Source organism: Phyllobates terribilis, unplaced genomic scaffold (assembly GCF_046119375.1).
Source record: "Phyllobates terribilis strain yellow unplaced genomic scaffold, ASM4611937v1 Scaffold_2__4_contigs__length_985480577, whole genome shotgun sequence".
Taxonomy (NCBI): domain Eukaryota; kingdom Metazoa; phylum Chordata; class Amphibia; order Anura; family Dendrobatidae; genus Phyllobates; species Phyllobates terribilis.
Window position 1 is genome coordinate 94,419,940 of NW_027362762.1, and position 27,662 is coordinate 94,447,601.

At 46.9% G+C, this 27,662-nt stretch overlaps 1 protein-coding gene across 5 annotated transcripts; it reads left to right on the top strand.

Moving 5' to 3' along the window:
- The first annotated feature begins 1,155 nt into the window (after nucleotides 1–1,155).
- SKA3 (spindle and kinetochore associated complex subunit 3) lies at nucleotides 1,156–25,101 on the top strand. Of its 5 annotated transcripts, none has more exons than XM_073662245.1 (13): nucleotides 1,156–1,269; nucleotides 4,332–4,436; nucleotides 4,625–4,689; nucleotides 5,085–5,250; nucleotides 5,793–6,174; nucleotides 6,992–7,071; nucleotides 8,143–8,272; nucleotides 8,842–8,921; nucleotides 9,337–9,521; nucleotides 19,369–19,575; nucleotides 19,966–20,073; nucleotides 23,147–23,217; nucleotides 24,582–25,100. In XM_073662245.1, exons 2-13 carry the CDS (start codon nucleotides 4,334–4,336, stop codon nucleotides 24,586–24,588), a joined length of 1,584 nt encoding a protein of 527 aa, XP_073518346.1. In that variant the 5' UTR covers nucleotides 1,156–1,269; nucleotides 4,332–4,333; the 3' UTR covers nucleotides 24,589–25,100. The 5 variants fall into 5 exon arrangements, with proteins under 5 accessions (XP_073518346.1, XP_073518379.1, XP_073518354.1 ...); XM_073662278.1 differs by having other exon boundaries at nucleotides 8,146–8,272; XM_073662253.1 differs by having other exon boundaries at nucleotides 1,159–1,269; nucleotides 4,281–4,436; nucleotides 24,582–25,101.
- Nucleotides 25,102–27,662: the final 2,561 nt, after the last annotated feature.

Consider the following 27,662-nt stretch of genomic DNA (forward strand, 5'->3'; position numbering starts at 1 on the left):
CTGATCGTGGCCACGTACCCAAACTCACCCGCAGCATGTAAATTTCTGTAGCGGACATGCCAGTCTCCGCTGCAGATTTTGACCGATTGAAGTGTCATTATATGCGGTGGATTCACATGTACCGACAACAAAAGTGCGATATTAGAACACCGCATTTTGGATGCAACAAAAATACGTCGTGTCCAAAGCGCTGCTGAGAGCTGATTGGGGGGACGTAGCGGCTAACGAACCAGCTGTGAGATGTTAATTATGGCCAGGGAAAATGTTTGCCTAAAATGGCACCTTCCCAGGCTAAAAATACTAGCTCACAGCAGCCACATAAACTATATGAATAGAAATGCTAATGAAGATTGGGTGAATGGGACTAGAGGACACCCAGCTCTTTTGTTTGGTGATGACAAGGTGTCAATCAGACCTTTTCATGACCAAACTTAATTAAAGTAAAGTAAAGAGTTAAATAAACACACAGAGACAGAGTAAACACTTTATTTGAATTAAAGCAGACACATTCTTTAATCATTTAAATGAACCAATATACTCACCCCAGTTCTATGGTAATCCAAAGGTTCAAGCAATGTCCCACCAAATAACTTTATTTAGCTCCAAAAAGCAATTCATTGATGTACAAAAATGCTTCAAAAAACGCATCAAAATCCGCATGTAAAATCTGCATGTGTTTTTTCTGCCATTGAGAGTCAAAAACGCTCAGGAAATTTCTACTTCAAATCCGCATTGTGCGCACATAGCCTAACAAAGTTTGATCCGAGTGACGTTTGTCTAATCGGCCCCATGCTCACGCATGAATCGACGCCAGTGTGGCCCCGGAATAAAATGAATGATTTCATTCCAAACTAGAACTTTATGTGCTCTGTACAGTTGTAAGCTTGTACGTATTAGGCCACGCTCACACATTCAGTATTTGGAAAAGTATAATAGAAACACGTCACCACTTCTGTATTTATCAGCCATTCCTGGTTTTGGCTTACAAATACTGATGTAGAATACTGACAGAATACTGAGCGTGTGACCGCAAACATGCAGTCCGACTCCTGCCACATCCATGCAGCAGCGTTCTCACCAGTGTCTTACCACAGGTCACCACTAGATGGCAGCAGGAAAGTTAGAAGACGATTCCTGCAGTACTGTGCATGGACAATTGTGTCAATAAAGTTTTCACAGCGAGTGTTAGAAAAAAAAATTCAAGTTGTTGGCGGCTGCGGACGTCCGTGTGAGCAAAGAACAGCGGGGCCCGGGCACCGGGCAGCTCAGGTGCGGGGTAATGGCAGCCATCAGGTCTGAGAGGTCGGCACAGGACACGGTATAGCACTGACGGCCTGTGCGCGCACCTAGTGCCCGGCGTTACACTACAGGTGCCAGCATGCCCTGATACAGCTGCATGCTGGGAACTAATCAGCTGGGGGGGAGGGTACATTATCACTGCCCAGTGTTACACTACAGATGCCAGCATGCCCTGATACAGCTGCATGCTGGAAACTAATCTGCTGGGAGGGAGGGTACATTATCACTGCCCAGTGTTACACTACAGGTGCCAGCATGCCCTGATACAGCTGCATGCTGGGAACTAATCAGCTGGGGGGGAGGGTACATTATCACTGCCCAGTGTTACACTACAGGTGCCAGCATGCCCTGATACAGCTGCATGCTGGGAACTAATCAGCTGGGGGGGAGGGTACATTATCACTGCCCAGTGTTACACTACAGGTGCCAGCATGCCCTGATACAGCTGCATGCTGGGAACTAATCTGCTGGGAGGGAGGGTACATTATCACTGCCCAGTGTTACACTACAGATGCCAGCATGCCCTGATACAGCTGCATGCTGGAAACTAATCTGCTGGGAGGGAGGGTACATTATCACTGCCCAGTGTTACACTACAGGTGCCAGCATGCCCTGATACAGCTGCATGCTGGAAACTAATCTGCTGGGAGGGAGGGTACATTATCACTGCCCAGTGTTACACTACAGGTGCCAGCATGCCCTGATACAGCTGCATGCTGGGAACTAATCAGCTGGGGGGGAGGGTACATTATCACTGCCCAGTGTTACACTACAGGTGCCAGCATGCCCTGATACAGCTGCATGCTGGGAACTAATCAGCTGGGGGGGAGGGTACATTATCACTGCCCAGTGTTACACTACAGGTGCCAGCATGCCCTGATACAGCTGCATGCTGGGAACTAATCAGCTGGAGGGGAGGGTACATTATCACTGCCCAGTGTTACACTACAGGTGCCAGCATGCCCTGATACAGCTGCATGCTCTGATTATATTGTGTACAGCAGTGGTCTCCAACCTGTGCCCAGAATACACCTCCCAGCATGCCCTGACAGTCCTTTAAAGGGATATTCTCAACATTAAAACCTATAATAACTTGTGGATCAGTGGGGTTTCAGTGCTGGGACCCCCAGAGTGCAGCTCCTGCTTTTTCCATCAGTCCCACAGAATAGGATGTACAAAAAGGAATAAGTTATCGGTGGAGAAACAGAGGTGCAATCACTTCCCTGGACCTCGCAGATGAGGAAGGTGCACATTACTGACCAGTGTGGATTATACAGATGCTCACTGCACTGTAATCGTTTTGATTTCATTCATCTCAGTGGATCGCTGCACTAGTGGGCAATTAAAAACTCTCCTCCAGCGCCTAAAACCTGCTCGATGGGTAGAAAAATGCTGCTATACTCCGGACAGCACCGCAGCCGTCTCATGTAGCCCATTAGTAGCACACATGTTGGATGGCGGCGGCTGATGCTGCTGCTTCTGTATCTGTCCGGTGCATTTCTGCACACCTAATATAAGAAAAATCCTTTACCCTTTAAAGGGATGGTCCAGCAGCACCGCCTAACTGCAGGTATTGTGCCCTATTACAGCACTGATGGGCAGGGGTGCCCATCAGTGCTGTAATACACTTATATATAAAGAGTCAGAACAATTGTTGGCCAGTATAAATAATATGGAACGTGTCTACATCTCACTACAACACTGCACATGGTCCATCCTCATTCCCCACATTACAAGCACAGGGAATTCAATATCTGTTTTATATGGGATGTGTGTTCAGTCCACTATAGATTGTACTTTTTCCATGATTATTCCGTATCAAAAAGGGAAAGGATATTCCAGATGCATCTTTTCATATGGGTCAGGGAATTCAGTATACACCTGCTCATTCCTCTATAATCTGCACATATTCCACTTCTCAGATCTGCAGGAAACCTATTACACCTCCTCTATTTTTATACCAGTAGCTTATTACGTTTTGTTCTTTCTTTTTAGCATGTTCCCCATACTGCCTATTAATTAGTATCAATTGAAATTCCCGTGGTCAACCCCCCACTACTGGTCTGCAAATGATCACCTATTCTTTGGTTCGCTTATCATTTTTAGGCTACGTTCCCACGATGAGTATTTGATGTTGCAGCATTTTTGCACCTTTTAGGTGAATTAGGTTACTAGCATTTTTGAGTGCGTTTTTTTTTAAGTCCGTTTTATTGCGTTTTTGTCTCTTGTGGATATGTCATGTTTTAAATAAAGCTGCTTTGTGTTTGATACTTTCTGGTATAACTTATTGATCTAGTCATGGGTGGATTACATGCTTTTATAGTGGGTAACTGCATATGCATTTTCTTTCTCTGCATTTTTTATTTAATTTAATGCAATTCTATTGGGAAAATCTGCACTCACTGTACCCACAAGAGAATTTTGAAATATTGCGGAAATTAAATGCACACTGCTGGTCAGTTTACGCTAAGTAGTAAAGAGGCGCAGTGTTGCGTCTCTTTGCACAGCGAAAATATACTGCATCAAAAATTCATTTTGGGAACTTAACATAAATGTCGGGAATTACTCATTGTGTAATATCCTTAGGCAGTCATTATTGGATCAGGCACGGATCTTCATCCCCACCTACCAGCTGTGTGACACCGCTCCTGGATAACCTCCTTTAGGGGCTCGTGCACACCACTGATTATATCGGACGAGTGCTAGCCGTGGTTTCCTTGATTAGCACTCGTCCCATGATAGCACCATGGAATCTATGGTGCTATATAAATTAATAATAATGATATTCCATGGGGTTGTGCACGTGTACAATTTTTTTTCCTTGGACCTAGGAGACGTCCAATTTTTGATCCAAGAGTCTTATTCAAATCGGCAATGCAAGTCTATGTAGTTGCACAGAGAACAGAAATAGGAATTAGATTTATTTAAAATGGTTAATATGCAGATTATTTTCACTGCCATTTTACCACCTCTACCTACAGCTGTTGTGTGGTTAAATAATACCCCGTCGTCTACCCCATTCTCCACTGCAGCCATGTCAGTGACTGGAAACTTCTTCTGCAAATTAAGGCGTCTGGCGCTGACTTTGGAGAAGGAGACTGCGCAGCTGGAGCAAGTGTTCACTCAGGAAGACAATGGTGAGTGCACCACTCTGATGTCCAGTGAGACTGCATGTTGGCACAGTTTTTGGCAGTGTGATGGCTGCTACATTTGATATTGATCAATCTTATGCCTTGAAAACTCCTTTGAATCAATTGTACACCCTCCTCCCATCTACTTTACATTTCTGTGCATTCTTACTTTGTGTTTCCTCTTCTTTTTGCAGACTATGAGGAAGAATCTCCAATGCGAGTGCTGCACGATCTGCGCTCAGATATCATGAGCATGAAGGTGAGGTACATGTACACCATTATCCACATACACTTGCTCGGATTTTTTGGGGGCAGGTGAATGAAGGAAGTCCCACAGGATCCGACACTCCCTTCATTCACAGCAAAATGTGAGTGGTGGGATCCCTGTTCTCAAGATCGGTGCGAGGACCAGAAGTCAGAAATGCCTCTGATGTAGCATTAGGGTGCTTTCACATTGCGTTCTGTGTCCCCATCGGGGCATACATCCGAAATCCCCCTCAAAACGGAGTCCGGACGCATTAGCCGACGGGGCCGTAGACTGCATTTTTTTTTTTTTTTTGTTCCCCAGCATTTTCTGCAGATACCCAATAGAGGCAGCATTTGCATTTTATTCCACTTCTGATAAATTACTCGTGTTGTCCCTTTTTTTTACAGAGTGATATCCAGGCCACTATTGATAAAAACGAAAAGAGAGGGCAAGAACTGAATAATTTCATAAAGATCTGTAAAGTGCTGCAGCAGAGAAATGTCTCTGACATCCAGCAAATCAAAGACACATTTCAGAAGTACGGATATAACCCGCCTGATAGTGAAGCAGCAGGTAACATTATATACACATGATATGGAAGTAATTATACAGTAAAACCGTAGTGACTTATCATCGCCTGCAAATCTCAGTAAGGGCATGTGAACGCCACTTCTTTTTTAGGCTGATTCCACCTGGAAGGTGTGTGGAAAAATCACTTAACAAATCTTTAAAAGAATTAACATATGCACAGCAATGTGAAAACAAATTGCTGTGCACATGTTCAATCTTTTCTAATTTCGTGTAACCGCATCAGGCTTCAAAAGCGGCCTGGACCCATCTTCAGGTGGCTTCTGCTTGCAAAAAAAAAAGACTCACCGCCTGCGGTTTTCTGAAGAGTTGTCATCTAAATGGCACTGTGTGCACATATGCCAAGGTTTCTGTACACCTAGCTGATTTTCTACAGCTTTTGTTGTGATTTACTCTGGATATTTTTCTATATATTGACTTTCAGATCGCTGACATTTTGCATTTATGTGATAAGTATTCTGACACACCGCTTTTCTATTGGTAGTGCCCATTAATCTGTGTTTTGCACCTTATTCATGAATTTACAGAAGACGATGATGCTGCTGAGGTCACATCCGAGAGCGCCGAGGAGAGTTGTCAGAGCTCTGATCCACAAGTTCTTCCACCTCCACCAGTCATCGAGAAGCAGGTCGCATGGGATTTACTGCGAGTCCCTCAGCTGTCTGACTTTGGCCTGTCTCATTACCAGCTGCCCGTAGTGTGGGAACCGCAGATTAATAAAAAGGCTCCAGAAGAGAAGCCAAGACCCTTGTATCAAGATATCCGCTCTATAAATGTGGCCAAGACCCCAAAGTACGCCTTATGTAGGGACGAAGACTTCTCTCAAATCCAACACTTTGGGATAAGTGACTACAGCGCAAATCTGAACGATGACTACACAATGGCACTAATAAACAAGAAGAAAGGAAGGTACTGTATGTGACTATATATGAGCTCACGTGTGCAGTAATATGTCCGACCCGTCCTGGCTTTCCAGAATATACTGTGATCGACATACAAAAACTTTCTCCTATTGTTTTTGCATAGACCCTGACATGTCTGTCCTAGTAATTACCAGCAATGCGTATAAAATAAAAATACTGAACCACCTTTTATTAGGACTGTGTATTGTGTCATTCCTGTTATTCCTCTTGGAAATGTGCTATTCTTTATGTCTATTCTACTACTGAATGTATTGTGCAAGGAAACACCTAATATACAATGGTCAATTCATATATTTCCCAGAGAATAACAGAAGAAAGGCAGATACCTCCAATTAGATATGTAGTATAGTTCTTCTGAATCACTATGTCGCTTACCCCATGTGCAGGATATTGCTACTTTGCCCTGCACATGAGGTAAGTGACATAGCGATTCAGAAGAACTATACTACATATCTAATTGGAAGTATTTGCTAATATTATTCTTGGAGATGGGAATCCCATGACCAAATAGCAGATGTATTTTCTCACTGTTTATCAGTCTCAAGGGGAACTAACAGCTTCATAGGCTCCAATTCACATGACCACAACCTAAGTGACATGTAGATGATGTATTATCATGTCCATGACATAATCCTGGTGGAAGTTCTCCAGAACAGTTGTAATTTCACACTTATTTGATGCAATATTGTCTCCATGCCAAAATGAACAATGTAAATCCATAAGGAGCAAATATGCTTGACGAGACTTCTAGACTTATATAAATGTACCATAAATATACTTCTTACCCCTATATTTCCCTGCAGTGGTCCTGAGAAACCAAAAGAATTATCCAAGGACATTAAAAACCTGCTGGCCACCCCTGCCCATCTGATTTGCAGGAGCGGTAAGTGGCTACCTAACATACACCTTTTAAGCATAGACTCATATGATGCAAAACATGTCTGAGCCTTTAATGACATGTATCTAGTCTAGGACCCTTATGACAACGAGTGTACAGGGGGGGCTCAGTGCACTGTAACCTGCAGCAACTCATTTTCTTTTTCGTTATATAAAAAAAAATTTCTATCCACTACTAAATGATCTTACTCAGACTTTTCAAGTTGGTTTGTCATCATATTAAGGAGGTTGTCCACTACTTGGGCAATGCCTTCTCAAATGCTGTAGTGCCCCAAGTAAAAAAAAACCCTCGGACTCTCCTGCAATATGTTTGGCACGCTCACACTTCCATCATGGAAACTCGACATGTTGGGGAGGTGGTAGTTCTGCAGCCCATTAGCCGCCACTGATTGGCAGCAGCGCTCACATGATATAAGATTGTTACGCAAGCACTTAGAAACCCAGCGCAGATATCGCTGAAGCGGAAGGTAAGTGCAGCCTTTAAGGGGGTTGGCCACTACTGACAACCCCTTCTTAATTTTTATATTCCCCCATAACAACAACGTATACTAACCTCCGGTGCCGGCACCATTCCAGCAATGTTGGTGCCGGGGCTCACTTGACATTGTCAAGGGAGCTCTTCAGCCAATCAGCGTCCTCACCTAGGCTGCTTCACTCTCCCTTCCTTTGGACAAAACTGACTTTCAGAGGAAGTGAGAACTGCTGCCGCTCTCACATCCTATGGATGTCAGTTATGTCCAAAGGAAGGAAGCGTGAAGCAGCCTCTGATTAGCTGCAGAGCTCACGTGACATAAGCCCCGGGACACCCGACGCTGTCATCCCAAATGAGAACAGGCTATTAGTATTTTACATGTGGAAATATAGTGATTGAGAAAGGGTTGTCTGAGTAGTGGACAATCCCTTTAAGAAGGGAGTTGTCCTTGAAGAGGACTTCAAATTATTTCCAAAAGTAACGGTATTCTTTAATTAGAGGTGATTCCGATCCCTTTGTATTTGGCACTCGTGGGATCTCGACTATTAGCTGAAATATCCAACAGTTCATCATACAATTTCTTAGTAGATCTCAGAAGTGTGGACTCCCCACTACCACCTGTGTTCTGCACCCCGGGACTGAAGGTCCTTAAGAAAGTCGGTCTTGATGTAATGGATGAAAAGTGTGACACAAAGCACCCTGAAAGCAAAACAAAGTAAGTGCTATACAGCTGTATATATGTATTATAGGAGTAATATCGTGTGTAAGGTAGCAGAACATGACATAAAGGGGATGTAGAGCTGGCCATCACGTTTTTGCTCTTTCATTTTTTTCCTCTCCTTCTTACAATAGCCATAACTTTTTTTTTTTTTTTCAGTCCCCATAGCCGTATGAGGACTAGTTTTTTTGCTGGACGGTATGTACGCCAACCGAAAAATCACAATTTTAATTTAATTTTTTTTTTTTGTGTACAGTTTAAATAATTTTCTATTTTGATCACATTTTACAAACACAACGATATCTAATGCTTTTTATTTAATTTTACCTATTTTTTCAGTTTTACATTTTTTTCTTGTTTGTGAATGGTGAAAAGGAGAGAGACTTAAACTTTTTATTTTCATTTTTTTTTTTCAATCCATTTAACTGAGGAACACAAAAAGTAATCCGATTAAATATCAAATAAAACACACGTCCTTACCTTTTCTTTGGCGTAAAAATATAAACATCCAATAACCTAATTGAACCATAGACTTAATCCTATTCTCTATAAATCTTGTTTTTCAGTGAGACGGATGATGATGCCACTTCTTCAAGTCAGGAGAGAAGTCAGAACTTCCATGATGTTTGTCAGCCTCTGCGATGTAGTATGTCCCTGCCTGTATAATATGCTTAGCTGGGAAGGGTTTTATTAAAAGCCAACATATATTTAATTGGGGAGTCCAGCAGTAAAGCCCCTCGTACACTTTAGTTAGCTGCGATCATTCAGCTGGCGGCTATCTCTCTCGACTCTCCCACACAAAGGGGCTCTCGGCTGTGTGAGAGAGCCGCTGCCAGACACCTCTGCTGGTGGCTTATTTCTTTGAGAACAAAAGGATCAGCAGTCTGAAAACTGACTTTCCAGATCTTTCTGTTCCCCTCTATTGGGGAATAATAGAGAGGCCTCATCCCCATTAGAATGTCCATCAGTATCGGCAAGTTTGGCCAACGTTAATCTAAGGTTTTTGGGGGCCTAAAAGCAAACATAACTGAAAATCAATTAACCTAATGTTTCCTGCGTAGATACAGACATTGTGGATTCTCCTTGTCCCCCCACATTCTGCACACCTGGACTAAAGGTGCAGAAGAAAGACCTAAACTGCATGTATCCTGAACCATCAGAAAGTAAAGAGCCTTCAGTGGTTAAGAATTTAGACACTCCACCATTACCTAGCTTTGCGACCAAGTGGCTGCAGAGCGACACACTAGTAAGTGCGGCCCTTCTGCTTATTACCGTGGTTTACATCCATTTTGTTGTACTTAAAGGGGTGGTCCGAAACTAACATTAATTTAATATAATAATCTAATCTCTCTTCTAATATATTATCATTAAAGAGTTCCTAGCTTTCCGTCTCTACACTCTCTAACTGAACAAGGAAAGCAGAGACCAACCCTGCCCCCTGAAAATGATGACTGTTTTGGGGGCTGGACTGGTTTCTGCTTTTCCTGCACACCAGGTTCTCACCTTACAATGCTCACTGACAGTGCACTCTCGCCAGCTCGTCACTAGTCATCAGAGCCGACGAGGGAGCGCACTGTCACTGTGCACTGAAAAGGAATATCGCACAGTGATGAGGGAGTTTGTCCTGTGCATGCGTTGGAATTGACAACCCAAGCGCAGCCCCTGAAATGGAAAAGAATGAATAGGGCAGCAGCGCGCTTGATCTACTACCTCTCCAGAGCCCGTTTGTCATTCTTTTGTAATCAGCCGTGGAAGTTTTATGTTGAAGAGGCGCAAGTGTCTGTGTTGTTGGATGTTGCACTTGGTCTTCTCCCACCTGTCTGTTACCTGTCTCTGGTTTATGACTGACAGGACACTGCTTTTATCATGACCTGCCTTCGCTGGTGGAAATTTCATGCAGGCATGGTCATTGCCGGGACTGGGCATTTCTCGGCTCAATGATGGGATTTTTCAGCTCAATTATGTAATTTGGAAGTTACTGGATATGCCCAGCCCCTTAGTGAATAAAACATTTGACATTACTCTGTCGCCTCATTGGGGGACACAGGACCATGGGTGTTATGCTGCTGTCCACTAGGAGGCAACACTATGCTTAATCTGAAAAAGATTAACTGTGGCTCCTCCTCTGCAGTATACACCCCTGGACGGCGTCAGCCTTCTCCAGTTTTTGCTTAGTGTCGCATAGGAGGCACACCTAAAGATTTTTTTACTCCGATTTTTTTTCCGACGGATTTACAGATGAAGGTAAGAGGGTCTCCTGCGAGACTCCCGGCATGGCTCCTTCCTCTGCCCCCTTTTATGTGGTACACAGTTGAAGTCGAGATGTCTACTGTACTTACCATGTCTCTCCTTCCCCAGCCCCTCGGGTGCTGGTTCGAAATCGAGACCCCCCCCCTCCTTCCCCAATTCCTTTTGGTCTCTGGGTTGAGGTCGAGGCGAGGATAACAGCCCCCTGATGGTGACAGCAGCACCCTCCCTAATCCCTCTCTGGGGGGTATTAGGTTGAGACGCCTCAGGTAGGGCCTGTGCAGGCAACCGCAGCTCCCAGTAGCTGACACTCTGCACCGAGTCCAGGAATCCCAGCCCTGCTGTGGACTCCTGTTGGGGCCGGGGAGAGTGCAAGGCAGACATGGCATACTTAGATACAGGCCTTCCCAGCCCTGTCTCTTTGCTGGCACCAGCGCTATGGTGCCTCAGGGAGACCCTTCAAGGGCCCCCCCTTACACTAATACCCCTACCGCCATTACTGCCGTTAAAACCGGGGGGTCCGGTTCAGATCCGGCACCCCCCCTGACTTCCGTGCCGGCCTGGAGCCCTTTTGGGCATCGGCTATAAATTTACACCGCGGCTTCGGCCTAGCCGAAGCCGCTGCCGAATCTCTTTCCCCATGGCCCGCCCCCCCCCCCGGATGACGAATATGACACTCTACAGTGTCACAGAAGGGGCGGAGCCAAGCTGAAAGGGCGCGTTTTTCAGCAATACTGCCGCCCTTTTCAGCTCTCCGCCCACCTTCTTCATCACACTCCGGCGGCCATTATCTGCTACAGGAACATTAACCCTGCAGCTACCGGTCGGCACATACAGACCAGGCCTGCCAGTCTCCAGGGGGTACAGGATTGTGGATCTGCGGCGCTGGACTTAAGAGGCACACTGGTGTGGTAAGATCACAGCTGGAGTCTCTCACTCGGCTGTGAATCCTATAAGCTTCTCTGCATTGCTGTCCCCCTCTGCATAGCCACCCCTGTATACTATGCCGGGCTCAAGGTCCAAGAGAACCAGGCAGGACTGCTATTATGCACTCTGTACAGCCTGCAGTAATACTCTCCCCAGTGGCAGCACGTATCCACATTGCCAGGACTGCATGCAGACTGCTGTGCCAGAGCCCCATGAAGCCCTTGCCAATACTTCGGTGCCTAATACCACACCGGAATAGGTCACTCAGATGTCGCAATCTATGATGCAGTCTATAGATAACCTCACATCCATATTGCTTCAGGCTCTGCAGAGTCATGCATCGACTATGAACACTACTCAGCAAAGGGAGAGTTCCACTTGGGGACATGATGGCACGGGCACATCCTCGTCTAGGTCAGGACGCAAACGGACCCACAGGTCACGTTCATCTGCGTCATCCCATACCACACGGTCGTCCCCTTCCAGTGAGAGACACCGTACTCCCAGCTCATCTAGACCGTCCCCTGACAGGGACAGACAATGCAGATCCCCACAGCCATCCCTGACCAGAGTAGGCCTCCGCTCCGGTTCTCCCAGCAGGAGACGCCTTAGTGATACACAGGATTCGGAAGACATCTGTGATTCCGACTCAGACAAGGAAACCGAAGGGTCCCTAATCCCTATCCCCCTGGCAATACAGTGCTAGTTGATGATCTAATCTCATCCATCCATCGGGTGCTGGACATCTCCGACCCACCCCTGGAGACTCCAGGACATAAGATTTCCTTTGAAGGAGTCCTGAAATTGCCTAAGGTCTTATTTGACCACCCAGAGTTTAAAGCGATCCTTAAAAAGCAGTTCTCACAACCTGAGAAAAAAAGTTTACTAATCGCAAATATCTGGAGGCGCGGTACGCCTTTCCACAGGAGGTCACCAAACAGTGGACAGATCCACCTGAAGTGGATCCCCCCAGTCTCCAGACTAGCAGCACAGACACTCCTTTTACTGCCAGATAGTTCAACCCTCAGGGACACAGCAGACCGTCAGGTGGAACGCATGGCTCGTTCAATTTTCGAGGCCGCAGGGGCCTCCCTGGCTCCCGCGTTCGCCTCAGTTTGGGCTACTAAGGCTATCTTGGCCTGGGCCCAAAATTTACAAAATGGCCTACAAGCATCTACCCCTGAACTGTCGGACCAAGCGCACCAAATAGCAGTTGTAGCAGATTACATGCTCCATGCAGCTCTGGATTCTGCAAGGGGTGCAGCGGGGATAGCATCAAACGCCATGGAAAGCAGATGCAGCCTCAAAGAAATCCCTCACACACCTCCCATACCTCAGTGGTCGGCTTTTCGGTGAACAGTTGGACACAATGATATCCAACGCCACCGGGGGTAAGAGTACCTCTCTCCCCCAACTGAAGCCCAAACACACTTACAAAAAGCGCAATCAAGCACGATTCCGATCCTTTCGGAACTCTTCCGGCTGGTCCATCTCGCGACCAGCACAGAATAACAACATTGCTCCACGCAGGGACAACTCGAGGTCGACGCAAAAGTTGGACAAGACCTGGCAATCAAGGGCAGGCCAGTCAAAATTTAAAGGAGGAAAATCTCGCATTTCCTCCTCATCATGACTCACGGACTCCGGAAGACACCCCGCCTGTAGGCAGCCGTCTTTCGCTCTTTCACCAAGTCTGGCTGTCTATTACAGAAGACAGGTGGGTCAGGGAACTGGTGTTTTCAGGATACAAGATAGAGTTCACTTCCAACCCGCCAAACAGATTATTTCTGTCTGTTCCCCCAAAACCACCAGCCAAGGCTCTTACCTTCCACCACGCGGTCTCCTCGCTTCTTCAAGCAGGAGTCATAGTACTGGTCCGCACGGCCGAGCACTTCCAAGGGTTCTACTTACATTTATTCGTAATCCCCATAAAAGGAGGCAGCGTACGGCCCATACTGGACCTAAAACAGCTCAACAAATATGTACGGGTACGTCATTTTCGCATGGAGTCCCTTCGGTCCATCATTGCGTCCATGGAGAAAGGAGAATTTCTCTCTTCCATAGACATACAAGACACATACCTGCATATACCAATTGCGCCCGCACATCTGAGATTTCTCAGGTTCGCAATCGACCAGGAACACTACTAGTTCGTGGCTCTCCCGTTCGGACTCGCCACGGCTCCCAGAGTGTTTACCAAAGTCATGGCAGTCACCATGGACGTCCTGCACTCCAGAGGCATAATAGTCGTTCCATATCTGGACGATCTCCTCATCAAGGCTTCCACCTTCAAGGACTGCGAACTCAGCGTCTCAATCACAATCGACATTCTGAGTCGCTTGGGCTGGTTAGTCAACCTACAAAAGTCCTCACCAACCCCAAGTCAGTCTCTGCCCTTCCTGGGAATGTTATTCAACACCCTCAAGGGTCTAGTACTCCTTCCCAAGGACAAGGCACTGCCTCTCCGTTTAGGAGTCCGCACCCTACTTCGCAAACCCCCTCGTTCTCTCCGGTTTGCCATGAGAGTCCTTGGCAGGATGGTGGCGGCAATAGAAGCGGTCCCATTTGCCCAGCTTCACCTCAGGCCTCTCCAACTAGCCATCCTCAAGTCATGGGACAGGAACCCTTTTTCTCTCGACAGAAAGTTCCAGTTGATGTCGTCAACCAGGAGGTCCCTGCACTGGTGGCTCAAGCCAACCTCACTAACAAAGGGGAAATCCTTTCTCACGGGTCAATGGAAAGTTCTGACCACCAACGCGAGCCTGACGGGTTGGGGTGCGGTACACCTACACCACAGAGCACAGGGCAAGTGGTCCCCAGCAGAAGCGACCATGCCCATCAACATCTTGGAAATTCGTGCCATTCTCCTGGCGTTGAGAGCCTTCCATCACTTACTGGCAGCCTCTCACATCAGAGTACAGTCGGACAATGCCACGGCTGTGGCATAAGTAAATCACCAAGGGGGGACCCGCAGTGCCCAGGCGATGCGAGAAGTGACACACATTCTCCACTGGGCGGAAGACACAGGTTCGGTTCTCTCGGCGGTCCACATTCCGGGTGTGGACAACTGGGAAGCAGACTTCCTCAGCCGACAAGGAATGGACTCGGGAGAGTGGTCTCTCCATCCCGAAGATTTTCGCCAGATCTGCCATCGCTGGGGGACTCCGGACGTGGACCTAATGGCATCCCACTTCAATGCCAAGTTCTTCAGCTTCATGGCCAGGACACACGACCCGCGGGCGCTGGGAGCGGACGCCCTGGTCCAGGAATGGACCCAGTTCCAGCTCCTGTACATTTTTCCACCTCTCCCCCCTGATATCCAGAGTGCTGAGGAAAATCAAGCAAGAGGGAGTTCCAACCATCCTAATCGCACCTGACTGGCCCAGACGTACGTGGCACGCCAACATCGTGCAGCTCACAGCAGACGTCCCCTGGCGTCTTCCCGACCGCCTGGATCTTCTGTCACAAGGCCCGTTCTACCACCAGAACTCAGGGGCCCTCAATTTGATGGCATGGCCATTGAGACCTGGGTTTTAGCCCAGTCAGGGTTCTCGTCTGACGTCATTGGAACCATGATCAGAGCACGGAAGCCAACCTCTGCAAAGATTTATTACCGTACCTGGAAAGCCTTCTTTACCTGGTGCGAATCTCGTGGCCAGACCCCATTCCGTTATTCCCTCCCCAGGGTACTTGGTTTTCCCCAATCGGGTCTGGAGGCCAGACTGTCCCTGTCCTCCCTTAAGAGCCAGGTGTCCGCTCTCTCAGTGCTTTTTCAGACGCGCATTGCTAACAAGCCACAAGTAAGGACATTTCTTCAACTGGTTTCCCGATTGGTTCCCCCCTACAGACGACCACTAGAAACGTGGGATCTCAACCTGGTGCTGACAGCATTGCAGGAAACAACTTTTGAACCCCTTAGGGAAGTCTCACTCCGTCTTCTATCACAGAAGGTGGTTTTTCTAGTGGCAATCACCTCGCTACGCAGGGTGTCTGAACTCACAGCACTCTCCTGCAGACGACCCTTCCTGGCTTTTTACCAGGACAAGGTAGTTCTCCGTACGGTTCCATCCTTCCTTCCGAAGGTTGTGTCCAACTTCCACCTCAATGAGGAAATTTCACTGCCATCCCTCTGTCCGGTCCCGGTTCATAGAGTGGAGAAGGCTCTGCATACTCTTGACCTTGTCAGGGCATTACGTATCTATGTGTCTAGGACTGCGCCCTTCCGGAAGTCTGATTCTCTTTTCCTTCTTCTGGAAGGCGGCCGCAAGGGTCTACCAGCTTCCAAAGCTACCCTTGCCAGGTGGATCAAATCCACCATACAAGAGGCCTACCGACTCAAAAATTCTCCTCTTCCAGCAGGTATTACAGCACACTCTACACGTGCGGTAGGGGCCTCCTGGGCCATTCGGCACCAGGCTTCGGCACAAGTGTGTAAGGCAGCCACCTAGACTAGCCTACACACGTTTACAAAACACTACAGGGTTCATACCCAGTCCTCAGCAGATGCGAGCCTGGGCAGACGTGTTCTGCAGGCGGCGGTGCCCCTATTGTAGGGACCCGTCTACACAATATTCGTCCATTGCTTCCCACCCAGGGACTGCTTTGGGACGTCCCATGGTCCTGTGTCCCCCAATGAGGCGACAGAGTAAAGGAGATTTTTGTGTACTCACCGTAAAATCTCTTTATCTTAGCCTCTAATTGGGGGACACAGCTCCCACCCTGTCGCCCGTTCCGGGCCGTTATTATGTTGAGTTCTCATATTGTCTTTGTTTGAGCTCGTACATAGTTGCCTTCTTATAAGCATGGTTATGTTATCCATGTTACATTCCTCCTAATGCTTTTGCACAAAACTGGAGAAGGCTGACGCCGTCCAGGTGTGTATACTGCAGGGGAGGATCCACAGTTAATCTTTTTCAGATTAAACATAGTGTCGCCTCCTAGTGGACAGCAGCATAACACCCATGGTCCTGTGTCCCCCAATTAGAGGCTAAGAGAAAGAGATTTTACGGTGAGTACACAAATGTCTCCTTTTTGGGTCCACGGCCAGGAAACTCCACAGATCTCAATCCCATTGAGAACCTGGGGTCAATCCTGAAAAAGCAGGTGGACACACAAAAACACAGAAATTGTGGTAAACTCTAAGCCCTGATTAGACAAGAATTGGCGGTCATCAGTCAGGATTTAGCCCACAAGCTGATATCCAGCTGTCAGGGCGAAGGGCAGAAGTCTTGTAAAATAAGGGTCAACACTGTAAATATTGAGTCTTTACATAAACTTGATGTATTTGTCAATAAACTATTAAAAACTTATGAAAGGATTATAATCGTGCTTCAGTAACCGTAGAAACATCGGACTACAAGACCTAAAAACACTGAAGAAGCAAACTGTGAAAAACAAAATTGATATCAGTCTCAGAACTTTTGACCACAACTGTATGCTATATTGGCTTAAAAGGTTATTCCCATCTTCTAAGACTGTTGTAAAAATAAGACACCTTGTAATTTACTAATAAAAATTTTGCCCCATTGTCCCCGAATCTTTAATTTTTTATTTTGTTTACTGTCGCGGGAAACTATCGCTTCTACTGATTAGTCTGCTAGTAAACAATGCACCGAGGCTTCACCTGCTATTCCCCCTGATCCTGGCCAGTTTAGGCTTCACCTGTTATTCCCCCTGATCCTGGCCAGTTTAGGCTTCACCTGTTATTCCCCCTGATCCTGGCCAGTTTAGGCTTCACCTGTTATTCCCCCCTGATCCTGGCCAGTTTAGACTTCACCTGCTATTCCCCCTGATCCTGGCCTGTTTAGGCTTCACCTGCTATTCCCCCAGATCCTGGCCAGTTTAGGCTTCACGCCTGTTGTCCCCCCTGATTCTGGCCAGTTTAGGCTTCACGCCTGTTATCCCCCCTGATCCTGGCCAGTTTAGGCTTCACGCCTGCTATTCCCCCTGATCCTGGCCAGTTTATTCTTCACGCCTGCTCTTCCCCCTGATCCTGGCCAGTTTAGGCTTCACGCCTGCTCTTCCCCCTGATCCTGGCCAGTTTAGGCTTCACGCCTGCTATTCCCCCTGATCCTGGCCAGTTTAGGCTTCACGCCTGCTATTCCCCCTGATCCTGGCCAGTTTAGGCTTCACGCCTGCTATTCCCCCTGATCCTGGCCAGTTTAGGCTTCACGCCTGCTATTCCCCCTGATCCTGGCCAGTTTAGGCTTCACGCCTGCTATTCCCCCTGATCCTGGCCAGTTTAGGCTTCACGCCTGCTATTCCCCCTGATCCTGGTCAGTTTAGGCTTCACGCCTGCTATTCCCCCTGATCCTGGTCAGTTTAGGCTTCACGCCTGTTGTCCCCCCTGATCCTGGTCAGTTTAGGCTTCACGCCTGTTGTCCCCCCTGATCCTGGTCAGTTTAGGCTTCACGCCTGTTGTCCCCCCTGATCCTGGTCAGTTTAGGCTTCACGCCTGTTGTCCCCCCTGATCCTGGTCAGTTTAGGCTTCACGCCTGTTGTCCCCCCTGATCCTGGTCAGTTTAGGCTTCACGCCTGTTGTCCCCCCTGATCCTGGTCAGTTTAGGCTTCACGCCTGCTATTCCCCCTGATCCTGGCCAGTTTAGGCTTCACGCCTGCTATTCCCCCTGATCCTGGCCAGTTTAGGCTTCACGCCTGCTATTCCCCCTGATCCTGGCCAGTTTAGGCTTCACGCCTGCTATTCCCCCTGATCCTGGCCAGTTTAGGCTTCACGCCTGCTATTCCCCCTGATCCTGGCCAGTTTAGGCTTCACGCCTGCTATTCCCCCTGATCCTGGCCAGTTTAGGCTTCACGCCTGCTATTCCCCCTGATCCTGGCCAGTTTAGGCTTCACGCCTGCTATTCCCCCTGATCCTGGCCAGTTTAGGCTTCACGCCTGCTATTCCCCCTGATCCTGGCCAGTTTAGGCTTCACGCCTGCTATTCCCCCTGATCCTGGCCAGTTTAGGCTTCACGCCTGCTATTCCCCCTGATCCTGGCCAGTTTAGGCTTCACGCCTGCTATTCCCCCTGATCCTGGCCAGTTTAGGCTTCACGCCTGCTATTCCCCCTGATCCTGGCCAGTTTAGGCTTCACGCCTGCTATTCCCCCTGATCCTGGCCAGTTTAAGCTTCACGCCTGCTATTCCCCCTGATCCTGGCCAGTTTAGGCTTCACGCCTGCTATTCCCCCTGATTCTGGCCAGTTTAGACTTCACGCCTGCTATTCCTCCTGATCCTGGCCAGTTTAAGCTTCACGCCTGTTATTCCCCCTGATCCTGGCCAGTTTAGGCTTCCCTGTGCTCTTCCAATGCTACAGAGACAAAGCTGCCTCTTTATAATATTTTCAGAAGAGCACAGTTTGGACCAGCAGTGTGACTGCGCTTCTGGCATGAACTGTCAGTCATCAGCGCACTGCCCCTCTCCCCAGGGATCAGGATATTCTGAAGACAAAACTTCAGATTAATCAATCTGTTCCTTTCAATAGGTAGCAGAGTAGAAAACAATTAAATTAATTCCACCATAGTGATAGAGTTCAGGCCAGAATATCTTGAATCTCTGATCAAAACTGTAATTTCAAGTTCTCCAGATGTAGACAGAACTTGTTAGCTGTGATCCCATCAGCACTCATACAAGCAGGTTCTCTCTGCAATCGGAGAGGGGAGGAGAGTAACCTGGATGTGAGCTTAGCAGTCTTGTAACAAGACTGGCCGGGACTTGGCTGCTCCTATAATAAGACAGATAGTGATGACGTCTGTTCAGAAAAGTGCTGCTGAACTAGGTCTAGTCTCGCCTTATGTATTTGACCCGGTTTTATCGATGTGCCATCGTGCACGTCTTATATGTATGCCATTATTAGTAATTGCCCATTTGTATCTGAATATAATTTTTTTTTTTTTTTTTTTTTGTCCTTTGACTCTTTCAGAAAACTCTGGACATCACCAAACCTATTCCAAGGCCAGAGCTTTCCTACAATGTGTACCTACAAGAAGCTGTTCCTCCAGTTTTACATTCTGATAATTATTATGAAAACCCAACTAAGACCTCCTCTCCGCCTAAGATGAGAGATTTCTGTATTGGCACTCCGCCCCGTCCAGAAATGACCTCCTGCTTAACGGAAGACCTGTTCAAGGTATCTTCTACTCTTATGTCCATGAAAATGAAATCAGTTAAAGGGGAATCTGTCATCGGAATTTACAACACAAGCTGCATAATTCACTAACAATATCTTACACCTGATGAAGCTGGATACGTGTCAGAATGGCCGTATAAGCTTCATAATAAAATGAGCATTTTAAGAGTCACTGGACTCTTAAAATGCTCATTTGAGTATCTGGAGCAGAACTATCAACAAGGATTACACATCCATTGCCGCATGAGTTTTCAAAGAAGTACACCAGTCTCATCAGGTCTAAGATATATATTTAATAATACGAGTTTGAAGTGTAGAATCTGCGCACAGATGCCCTTTCAAGGTGCCTCTTAAAATGTTATAAAAAGCTAAATGGTAATTTCTCCACAGCACAATCTGAAGCTGGCCTCTCCTCCCAAAGTGTCAGAGTATGAAAACCTGTTGTGGACACCCACCCGTCCGGAGATGATGTCCTGCATTGCGGAGGATATTTCACAGGTTTCTGCCCTGCTTTCTCATATGGTGTTTTATTATCAGTATAGTTTAAAAAAAATGCAATGGAAATTGAACATGACATGCATATTCTGATGCAAATTTGTTGTGAATCCCAGGCAAAATCTGTAAATTAGTACGTTTGAATGTACCCTTAGACCGGCTTCACACATCCAGCACACTCTGACCCGAAATCATCAGCCTCATAGGCATACATGAGTTCGGGTCAAGAGACCTGCGGCCGGTCTGCACATCGTAGTACGTGCTTAGACATAAACTACTAACTGTATCTTGCTCCTGCATTTTTCAGTCTAAGGCTACGGCCCCACTATCCGTATTTGGTCAGTATTTTTTCTCAGGAGTGGGTGATGAATGCAGAATTGGTGACTTGTTTCTATTATACCTTTACTCTGAGTGTCCCTCATCTGGTTTTGGCTTCCACTCCTGAGATAAAATACTGACCATATACCGATAGTGGGGCTGTGGCCTTATTCACACACTCGTTCTTGTTCTGTTTATGACCTTTTTCAAGTCCTATAGAGAAGTCTATGAAATAAAAACCACCCTACCCAGAGCATGCAGAGTATGAAAAAAAATAGGTTGTAACTCCCAAAAGACAAAACGCTGTAGAATTTTCTATACGCTTTAAAGTAATATCTGGTGGCACCACTGATGTTTTTAGTTAAAAAAAAAAAAAAAAGTGCATGAAATGATTTGTGTGAATCCAGCCTTGCAACTATTCATTGCAGTTATTGCATTTTGAGACAGTCGGTAAAAACAATGGTCGTGGCATTTCTGCTAAGAAGCATGACCTAACTTGCGACACTATGCGCCATAAAAAACGCAGCACAATTTTGGTGGAAGTTTAAGAAAACTAATAGGTCGTGTAAATGGATCTGTGTCTAATTTTAAAGGGGGTTTTCAGTGAAAACCAGTTAGCACCTATCTCCAGGACAAGGGCTGTGGAGTCGGAGCCCATTTTGGTGGAGTCGGTATAAAATGGACCAACTGAGACTCCTGAAATATATAATAAATTGGGTACAGTAGTTCAATGCAGTTTGTGGGGAATATTTTTTCATAAGAATTTGGGAAAGTTATGAAATGTCCTATAAATGTCTGTCCTATTCCTGATCTAAGGGTCTAGACTTTTAGCTGAGATGAATCTGTGATACAGTAAATTTATCACTTAAACATGAGCCATGTATGAGGGAGTCGGAGTTTGAGTCAGTGTCATGGAAATTGAGGAGTCTTAGTCGGAGGTTTGGCTTACCGACTCCACAGCCCTGTCCAGGACAGGTGATAACTTATTGCTCAGTGAAGATTTGACATCACACCAAAGCTGCAAATGGCAGAAAAAATAATTTTTATCCTCATTACAAAAGTGCCTGACCGCCGCTTCATTCATTCTCAATAGGGCTGCCGGAAAAGGCAGAGAATGAAGGTAGTGGTGGTCAAGCATGCACACTGCAGCTCCATTCTAAGGAAAGAGTCAGGCGGCCGTATGACTGATCAGGATCGCACGCAATACTCGGACTGGTTGGCGATAGCCGATGGCCAGTCCAAGGATTGCGATGCGATCCTTGCTTGAGTAATATAGCCGTCTGACTGCGCGCTAACAGGGATAAAAGTACCAGCGGTCAGATCTTAACCAGTGATCACTTATCCTATGGATAAGTGATAACTTGTTTTCCCTGGATAACGCCTTCCAAGAGGACCTTCCACCAAATTTTTCATGTTGACCTGGACACACTATGTAATAGTGACTGCAAAGCGGAATAAAATGTGTTGTTTTTTTGTTTTAAATTTTGCCTCTCAGCTGTGGAGATATTAGCAATCAAAGTCTGGGGCATCTAATAATTTAACTTTTATTAATCCAAGTGGGTGTTAGCAGTTTTCACTTGGGGCCTTAAATGGACCTTATCTGAAAGGTGTGTTTCATCCTATGCTTTACACCCAGCACTGTCTAATCATACAGGAGGTGAGACCAGGAGATCAGAGCTGTATCCTTACATCTCACACACAGAGAAACCTAAGCTTTGGTGGGGTGTTCTCTCTCTAGGATGTTGCAGCCTGCTTATGATTGGGCAACTTATACAGAGAGAAGTAGTGCACGCCCCCAGCGATAGCAACTCATACAGGGAGAAAAAGTGCATTCCCCCAGTGATGGCAACTCATACAGGGAGAAGAAGTACACGCCCCCAGTGATAGCAACTCCTACAGGGAGAAGAAGTGGACACCCCCAGTGACAGCAACTCGTACAGGGAGCCAAAGTGCACACCCCCAAGCGACAGCAACTCGTACAGGCAGCCGAAGTGCACGCCCCCCCAGCGACAGCAACTTTTACAGGGAGCGGAAGTGCACGCCCCCCAGCGACAGCAACTCGTACAGGGAGCCGAAGTGCATGCCCCCCCAGCGACAGCAACTTGTACAGGGAGCCGAAGTGCATGCCCCCCAGTGAAAATGAACTGATAATTTTTGTGAAGCCCAAGTGGGTGTTAACTAGTGTTGAGCGAGTATGTTCTATTAACCCTTTCGGCGAGTATGCTCGGGCCGAGTATTTACAGCTGCTCGGTGATATGGTTGAATCGCTCCCGTGTGCATGATTTGCAACTGTTTGACAGCTTTATTACATGTGAGGAATGTCTATTTCTTACACATTCCTCACATGTAATAAAGCTGCCAAACAGTTGCAAATCATGCACACGGGAGCGATTCAACCATATCACCGAGCAGCTGTAAACACTCAGAGCTCGGCCCGAGCATACACATCGAAAGGGTTAATAGAACATACTCGCTCAACACTAGTGTTAACTCATTACGTGCCAAATTATTTGATTACCAATATCTCCACAACGAAGAGGCGAAATAAAAACATGTCTTATTCAGCTCTGCAGCCATTACATTGTTCGTTCAGTTCAACATGAAAAATTTGGTGAAGAGTCCACTTCTTGACTATGTAGTCTAAGTTTGCACTGTCTAAAGAATTGGACAAAATTGGTAAATATGCTTGATTCTGTACTACAGTAATAGTCTTTGCAAATTATAGTCTTCCATGAAACAAACGTGTCTTCTGTTTTAGATATTAGCTCGGTATTGTGAAAATCAAACAAAACCAACATGGCAGAAAACATCTGAGAATAAAGAGAACAGGTAAGCCTGATTGGAGGGCTCTGATGACATGGACGTTTCTGGGATGACCTTTTATATCTATTGCGTAATGCTTTTAGGCTATGTGCCCACGATGCAGAAATGAAGCAGAAAATTTCTGCAGCATTTCTGCATCTCCCTGGCAGAAAAAACGCATGCAGATTGTACATGTGTTTTTCCTGCAGAATACATGCGGATCCACATGCGGGTTCACATGCGTTTCCGCATGCAGATTGACAAGCGCTTTCCAGGCGATAGCATCACTTGGAAAGTGCTTGACAATTAGGTCACACTGTATAAATCCATGCAAACGGCATGGATTTATACAGTGTGACCGTAAAAATTAAAACAAATAAAGCTATACTCACCCCCGAGGCCCCGGTGTGTGCTGCAGCTCTCGTTCCTGTCTGGTTCCCGGCTGCCGGCATATCACGAGACAGAGCGGTGAAGGGCCTGCGGTCACATGACTGTGACATCACCGAAGGTCCTCAAGCGATGCCGGCATTCAGAGAGAAGCCGCCGGACAGGTGAATATAACTTTATTTGTTATTTTATTCTTTTTTTACAGGTACAATGGTACCCAGGTCTGGATGAGAGTCTCCTCTCCTCCAGAACTGGGTACCATCCGCACATAGAAACGCATAGAAGCCGCTTGTACAAATGTACAGTCGCGGTTTCTATGCGTTTCAATGCAAGTCAATGGCGGGAGTTTCGCTGCGCTTCCGCAAAATTAAATGACATGCTGCGGATTTTTGTACGCAGCATAAACGCTGCGGAAAAATCCGCAGCATGTGCATAGAACATGCGGAATCCCCTTGGGGACCATGGGGTGCGGATTACCTAGCGTTTTACAAGCGTTTCCGCTGCGGAAATTCCGCAGCATAAACGCTTGAAAAACGCTACGTGGGCACCCAGCCTTATAGGGTTATAAACTGGGCTATGAGTACAATAAATGACCTGTAATCTGTGAATTTCTTGTTTAACAGATCACTTGCTGATGTATGAATAAAGTCCTGATAGGTCAGCTTCTATGATATTGGGTTGACACTTTCAGGTTGGACATAAATTAGGCCTCATTCAGACACCAGTCATTTTGTTAGTGTTCTAGACCTGTTCACTGGTAGAATATCTACTCCTTATGGCCCATGGCGTTATTCACATGTACAGTTTTTTATTTTTGTGGGCTGGTTGTCCGAAAAAAAATTAAAAAGCATGCCTGATTTTCGAATCATACTTTATGGGCCCCGAAAAACAATTATAGCACTTTCATGTGCTATCTGCTTTTCACTAAGCAGTTGATATACATTTTGAAAACCTTGCAATGAGGTTGATATTGCATTGACACTTGTATTTTGTTCCCTTTTTAGACCCTGATTATCAGAAGGCTGCAATAGGAGCAGTGGATCAGTTACTGCACAATACTCTGCTCCCCTTCATTAGAAGATGTGATTCAGAGACTAGTCCGTACACGATTGAGCACAAGCTGGGGACTTATTTCTGCTGTGGTTGGAATGGCTTAGTACTTGGACAATTGATGACCGTTCATGCACGCGACTGTATGTTCACTTGTGAATTTCTTGCGAACATGTGAGTGGATCCCATCAAAGAGCTGGAAAACTTCCTCTACAGATTTTCCTGCTCACTGACACTGCTTCAGTTTCTTGCAAGAAAATACATGAACTAAAAATACGACCGAGTGATTTCACCCTCCTTTTAGGTGGATCAATAATTAAAGACTTTATATAAATTACTTTTAATTTTTAAAGATTTTGTACATATTTTTCAAGCCTTCAACCCAAAGCATCCAAGATTTAAAGCAACGAGCTAAGGAGCGAGTGCGAGGAACAGGTTTTCATTAATGTTTCATGGTTGTAGGTCATATTAAAAATAAAAAGCTACTTTTTTTTCACCATCAGTAGCTGAGTGCTCACATTTTATATGCTCAAAACTCTGGCCGCTAAATGAGGATGTACACAATATCAGGGGGTTTATGATTCCCATCATTAAAGAGGTTGGCCACTACTTTTACATTGATGGCCTATCCTTATGTGACTGCTGACTGGCACACACTGTCAGGATTCTCTAGCACCGGAAGCGCGTGGTCATGTGACCGCAAGTATACGCTGTGCATGCTCCTGGCCACATTCCAATTAGACGTGCACAGCCTTGCTCAATTCAAGTGAATTGAGCTTAGCTGGGCACGTCTAGTTGTAATGTAGCCGGAAGTATGCTTTTATTCGGTCGTCCATGACAGCACCACGTGAGAGAGAGGATCCGCCCATCAAAGACAGGAAACATACAGGTTAAAAAGGGCGGCCCTCTCTTTCCGCCTCAGTTTAGGTTTCCTGTCCATGATGGGGGACCTTGCAGGCTTACCTGCAGAAGATGGACTCCTGTCCCAGAGAGGGCCACAGCAGGTGGTTGGAGCCGGTCCGTCCCGGTCCTCTGGAGACGCCACGGCAGGGCTCATGGGGGCGCCTCCGTGAGCTTTGCGGCAGGCGCGACATCGCCTCACGGGAGGTAGATGTCCGCCAGGTGTGGGGCCGCTAGCGGGCTTCCCCCCCCCCCCCCCCCCCCCTCGCTACCGCTTGCAGGAGATCCAGGTCGCGCCGGCGGCGCACGGGACGGGCGCGACCTTCTGACGCGACTTCCGGTGCGCCGGGCAGGAAGCCCTGTGACGTCACTGGAAGGGGCGGGGCTCGTTTGAATTTTTTGGCGCGAGCAGCTGAACGCCGGGGGATTGAGGACCTGGCGGCGAGTAGCCCACCTGGATCCCATCTGGACCTGGGGAGGAAGACCAAGGAGCAGGTAACGCCCTCCTGGGTAAAAAAAAAAAAATAAATAAAAAAAAAAAAAAGGAAACACACACCCACATATGGTACCGGTATGGCCAGTATATAAAGGGTCTGGTAACATACAGAGGTGCTTCCCAGCCCATTCTTACATTGTAAGCTATGGAAGATTCACAAGAGCTGTCACCTAGGCAACAACATCTGCTGCAGGAGCAGCCCTCTGGGGAGCCCTCACAACTAGTGGCGCAGTGTCATTCCCGGCTAGGGTCTGGTCGTGCAACTAGAAGAGCTACCACTAAGAGCAGGAAGGACGGTCCGGTGCGGCGTGATTCCTCGCCATGCATGCTGGATTCTTCTGCTTCTACGGTACCGAAGGTTCTGTGGGGTGAGTGGAATCTTCGTGAAAGTTCTACTAATGTTTCCTCCTTTTTTCTATCTATGACTTTCTTTTAGAGCAAGAAATGTTCCTCGAAGTCCAAGCACAGAGAGTGTGCCTTATGCAGCTGTCCACTCCCTGATTCTTATAGCAAAAGGTTGTGTCAGCTTTGTATCAGCAAAATGATATCGGAGGAGACCCCAGATTTTTCCCTAGGCCTAAGAACTTTAATAAGGGAAGAAATAGGCAAAGCATTGCAAGGTTCAGAGTCTGGGCATATTCCTCAAGAAACCCAGCCGGGTTCAGACTCTGAGCGATCGGTCGCTTCCTCCTCCGCCTTCTCTTCTTCTGATAGTGAGCCAGACAGACAGTGCTTCCCCCTGAAGGAGGTCGATGCCCTAGTAAAAGCCGTCCGATCTACAATGGGGATAGTGGACTCGAGGGTAGAGAAGTCAGCTGAGGATGTTATGTTTGGTGGTCTGGGGCTAAAGAAGAGAAGGGTCTTTCCAGTAAATTCAAGGGTGAAAGACCTCATTGATAAGGAGTGGAGAAAGCCTGACAAGAAGGGTAGTGTTCCTCCATCCTTTAAAAGGAAATATCCGTTTGAGGATGCTATGTGTTCCTCCTGGTTAAAAGCACCCAAGCTGGATGTTGCTGTTACTAAAGCAGCGAAAAGAACTTCCCTCCCGTTCGATGATATGGGTGCATTGAGAGACCCCCTAGACAGACGGGCTGATACTTTCCTGAAAGGGGCATGGGAGACAGCTGCGGGAGCACTGAGACCAACAGTAGCAGCTACCTGTACGTCCAGAGCCCTGATGGTGTGGCTTGAACAGCTAGACAGTCAGTTGAAGGATGGGACTTCTAGGAAAGACATTATTTCTTCCCTTCCACTGGTTCAGGGGGCGGCAGCTTTTCTTGCTGATGTATCTGTGGACTCGGTGAGGTTGGCAGCAAAGTCAGCAGCACTGTCAAATGCGGCTAGGCGAGCCTTGTGGATTAAAAGCTGGCCAGGGGATTTACAGACTAAGTCCAGACTGTGTACAATCCCGTGTGAAGGGGAATACCTCTTTGGTCAGACCATGGACGACTTATTGGAGAAAGCGGGGGACCCTAAGAAGGGGTTTCCATCAGTTCCTCTACCCTCCTTTAAGAGATCGTTCCAGAAGAGGAAATTTTTCCGGAAGAGATATTTCAGGGAGCAAGACAAGTCTGATGAAAGAGGTCGAAAAGGTAGAGGTCTACTCTTTGGTCCGTCTCCAAAAATTGAGCAGAAGCCA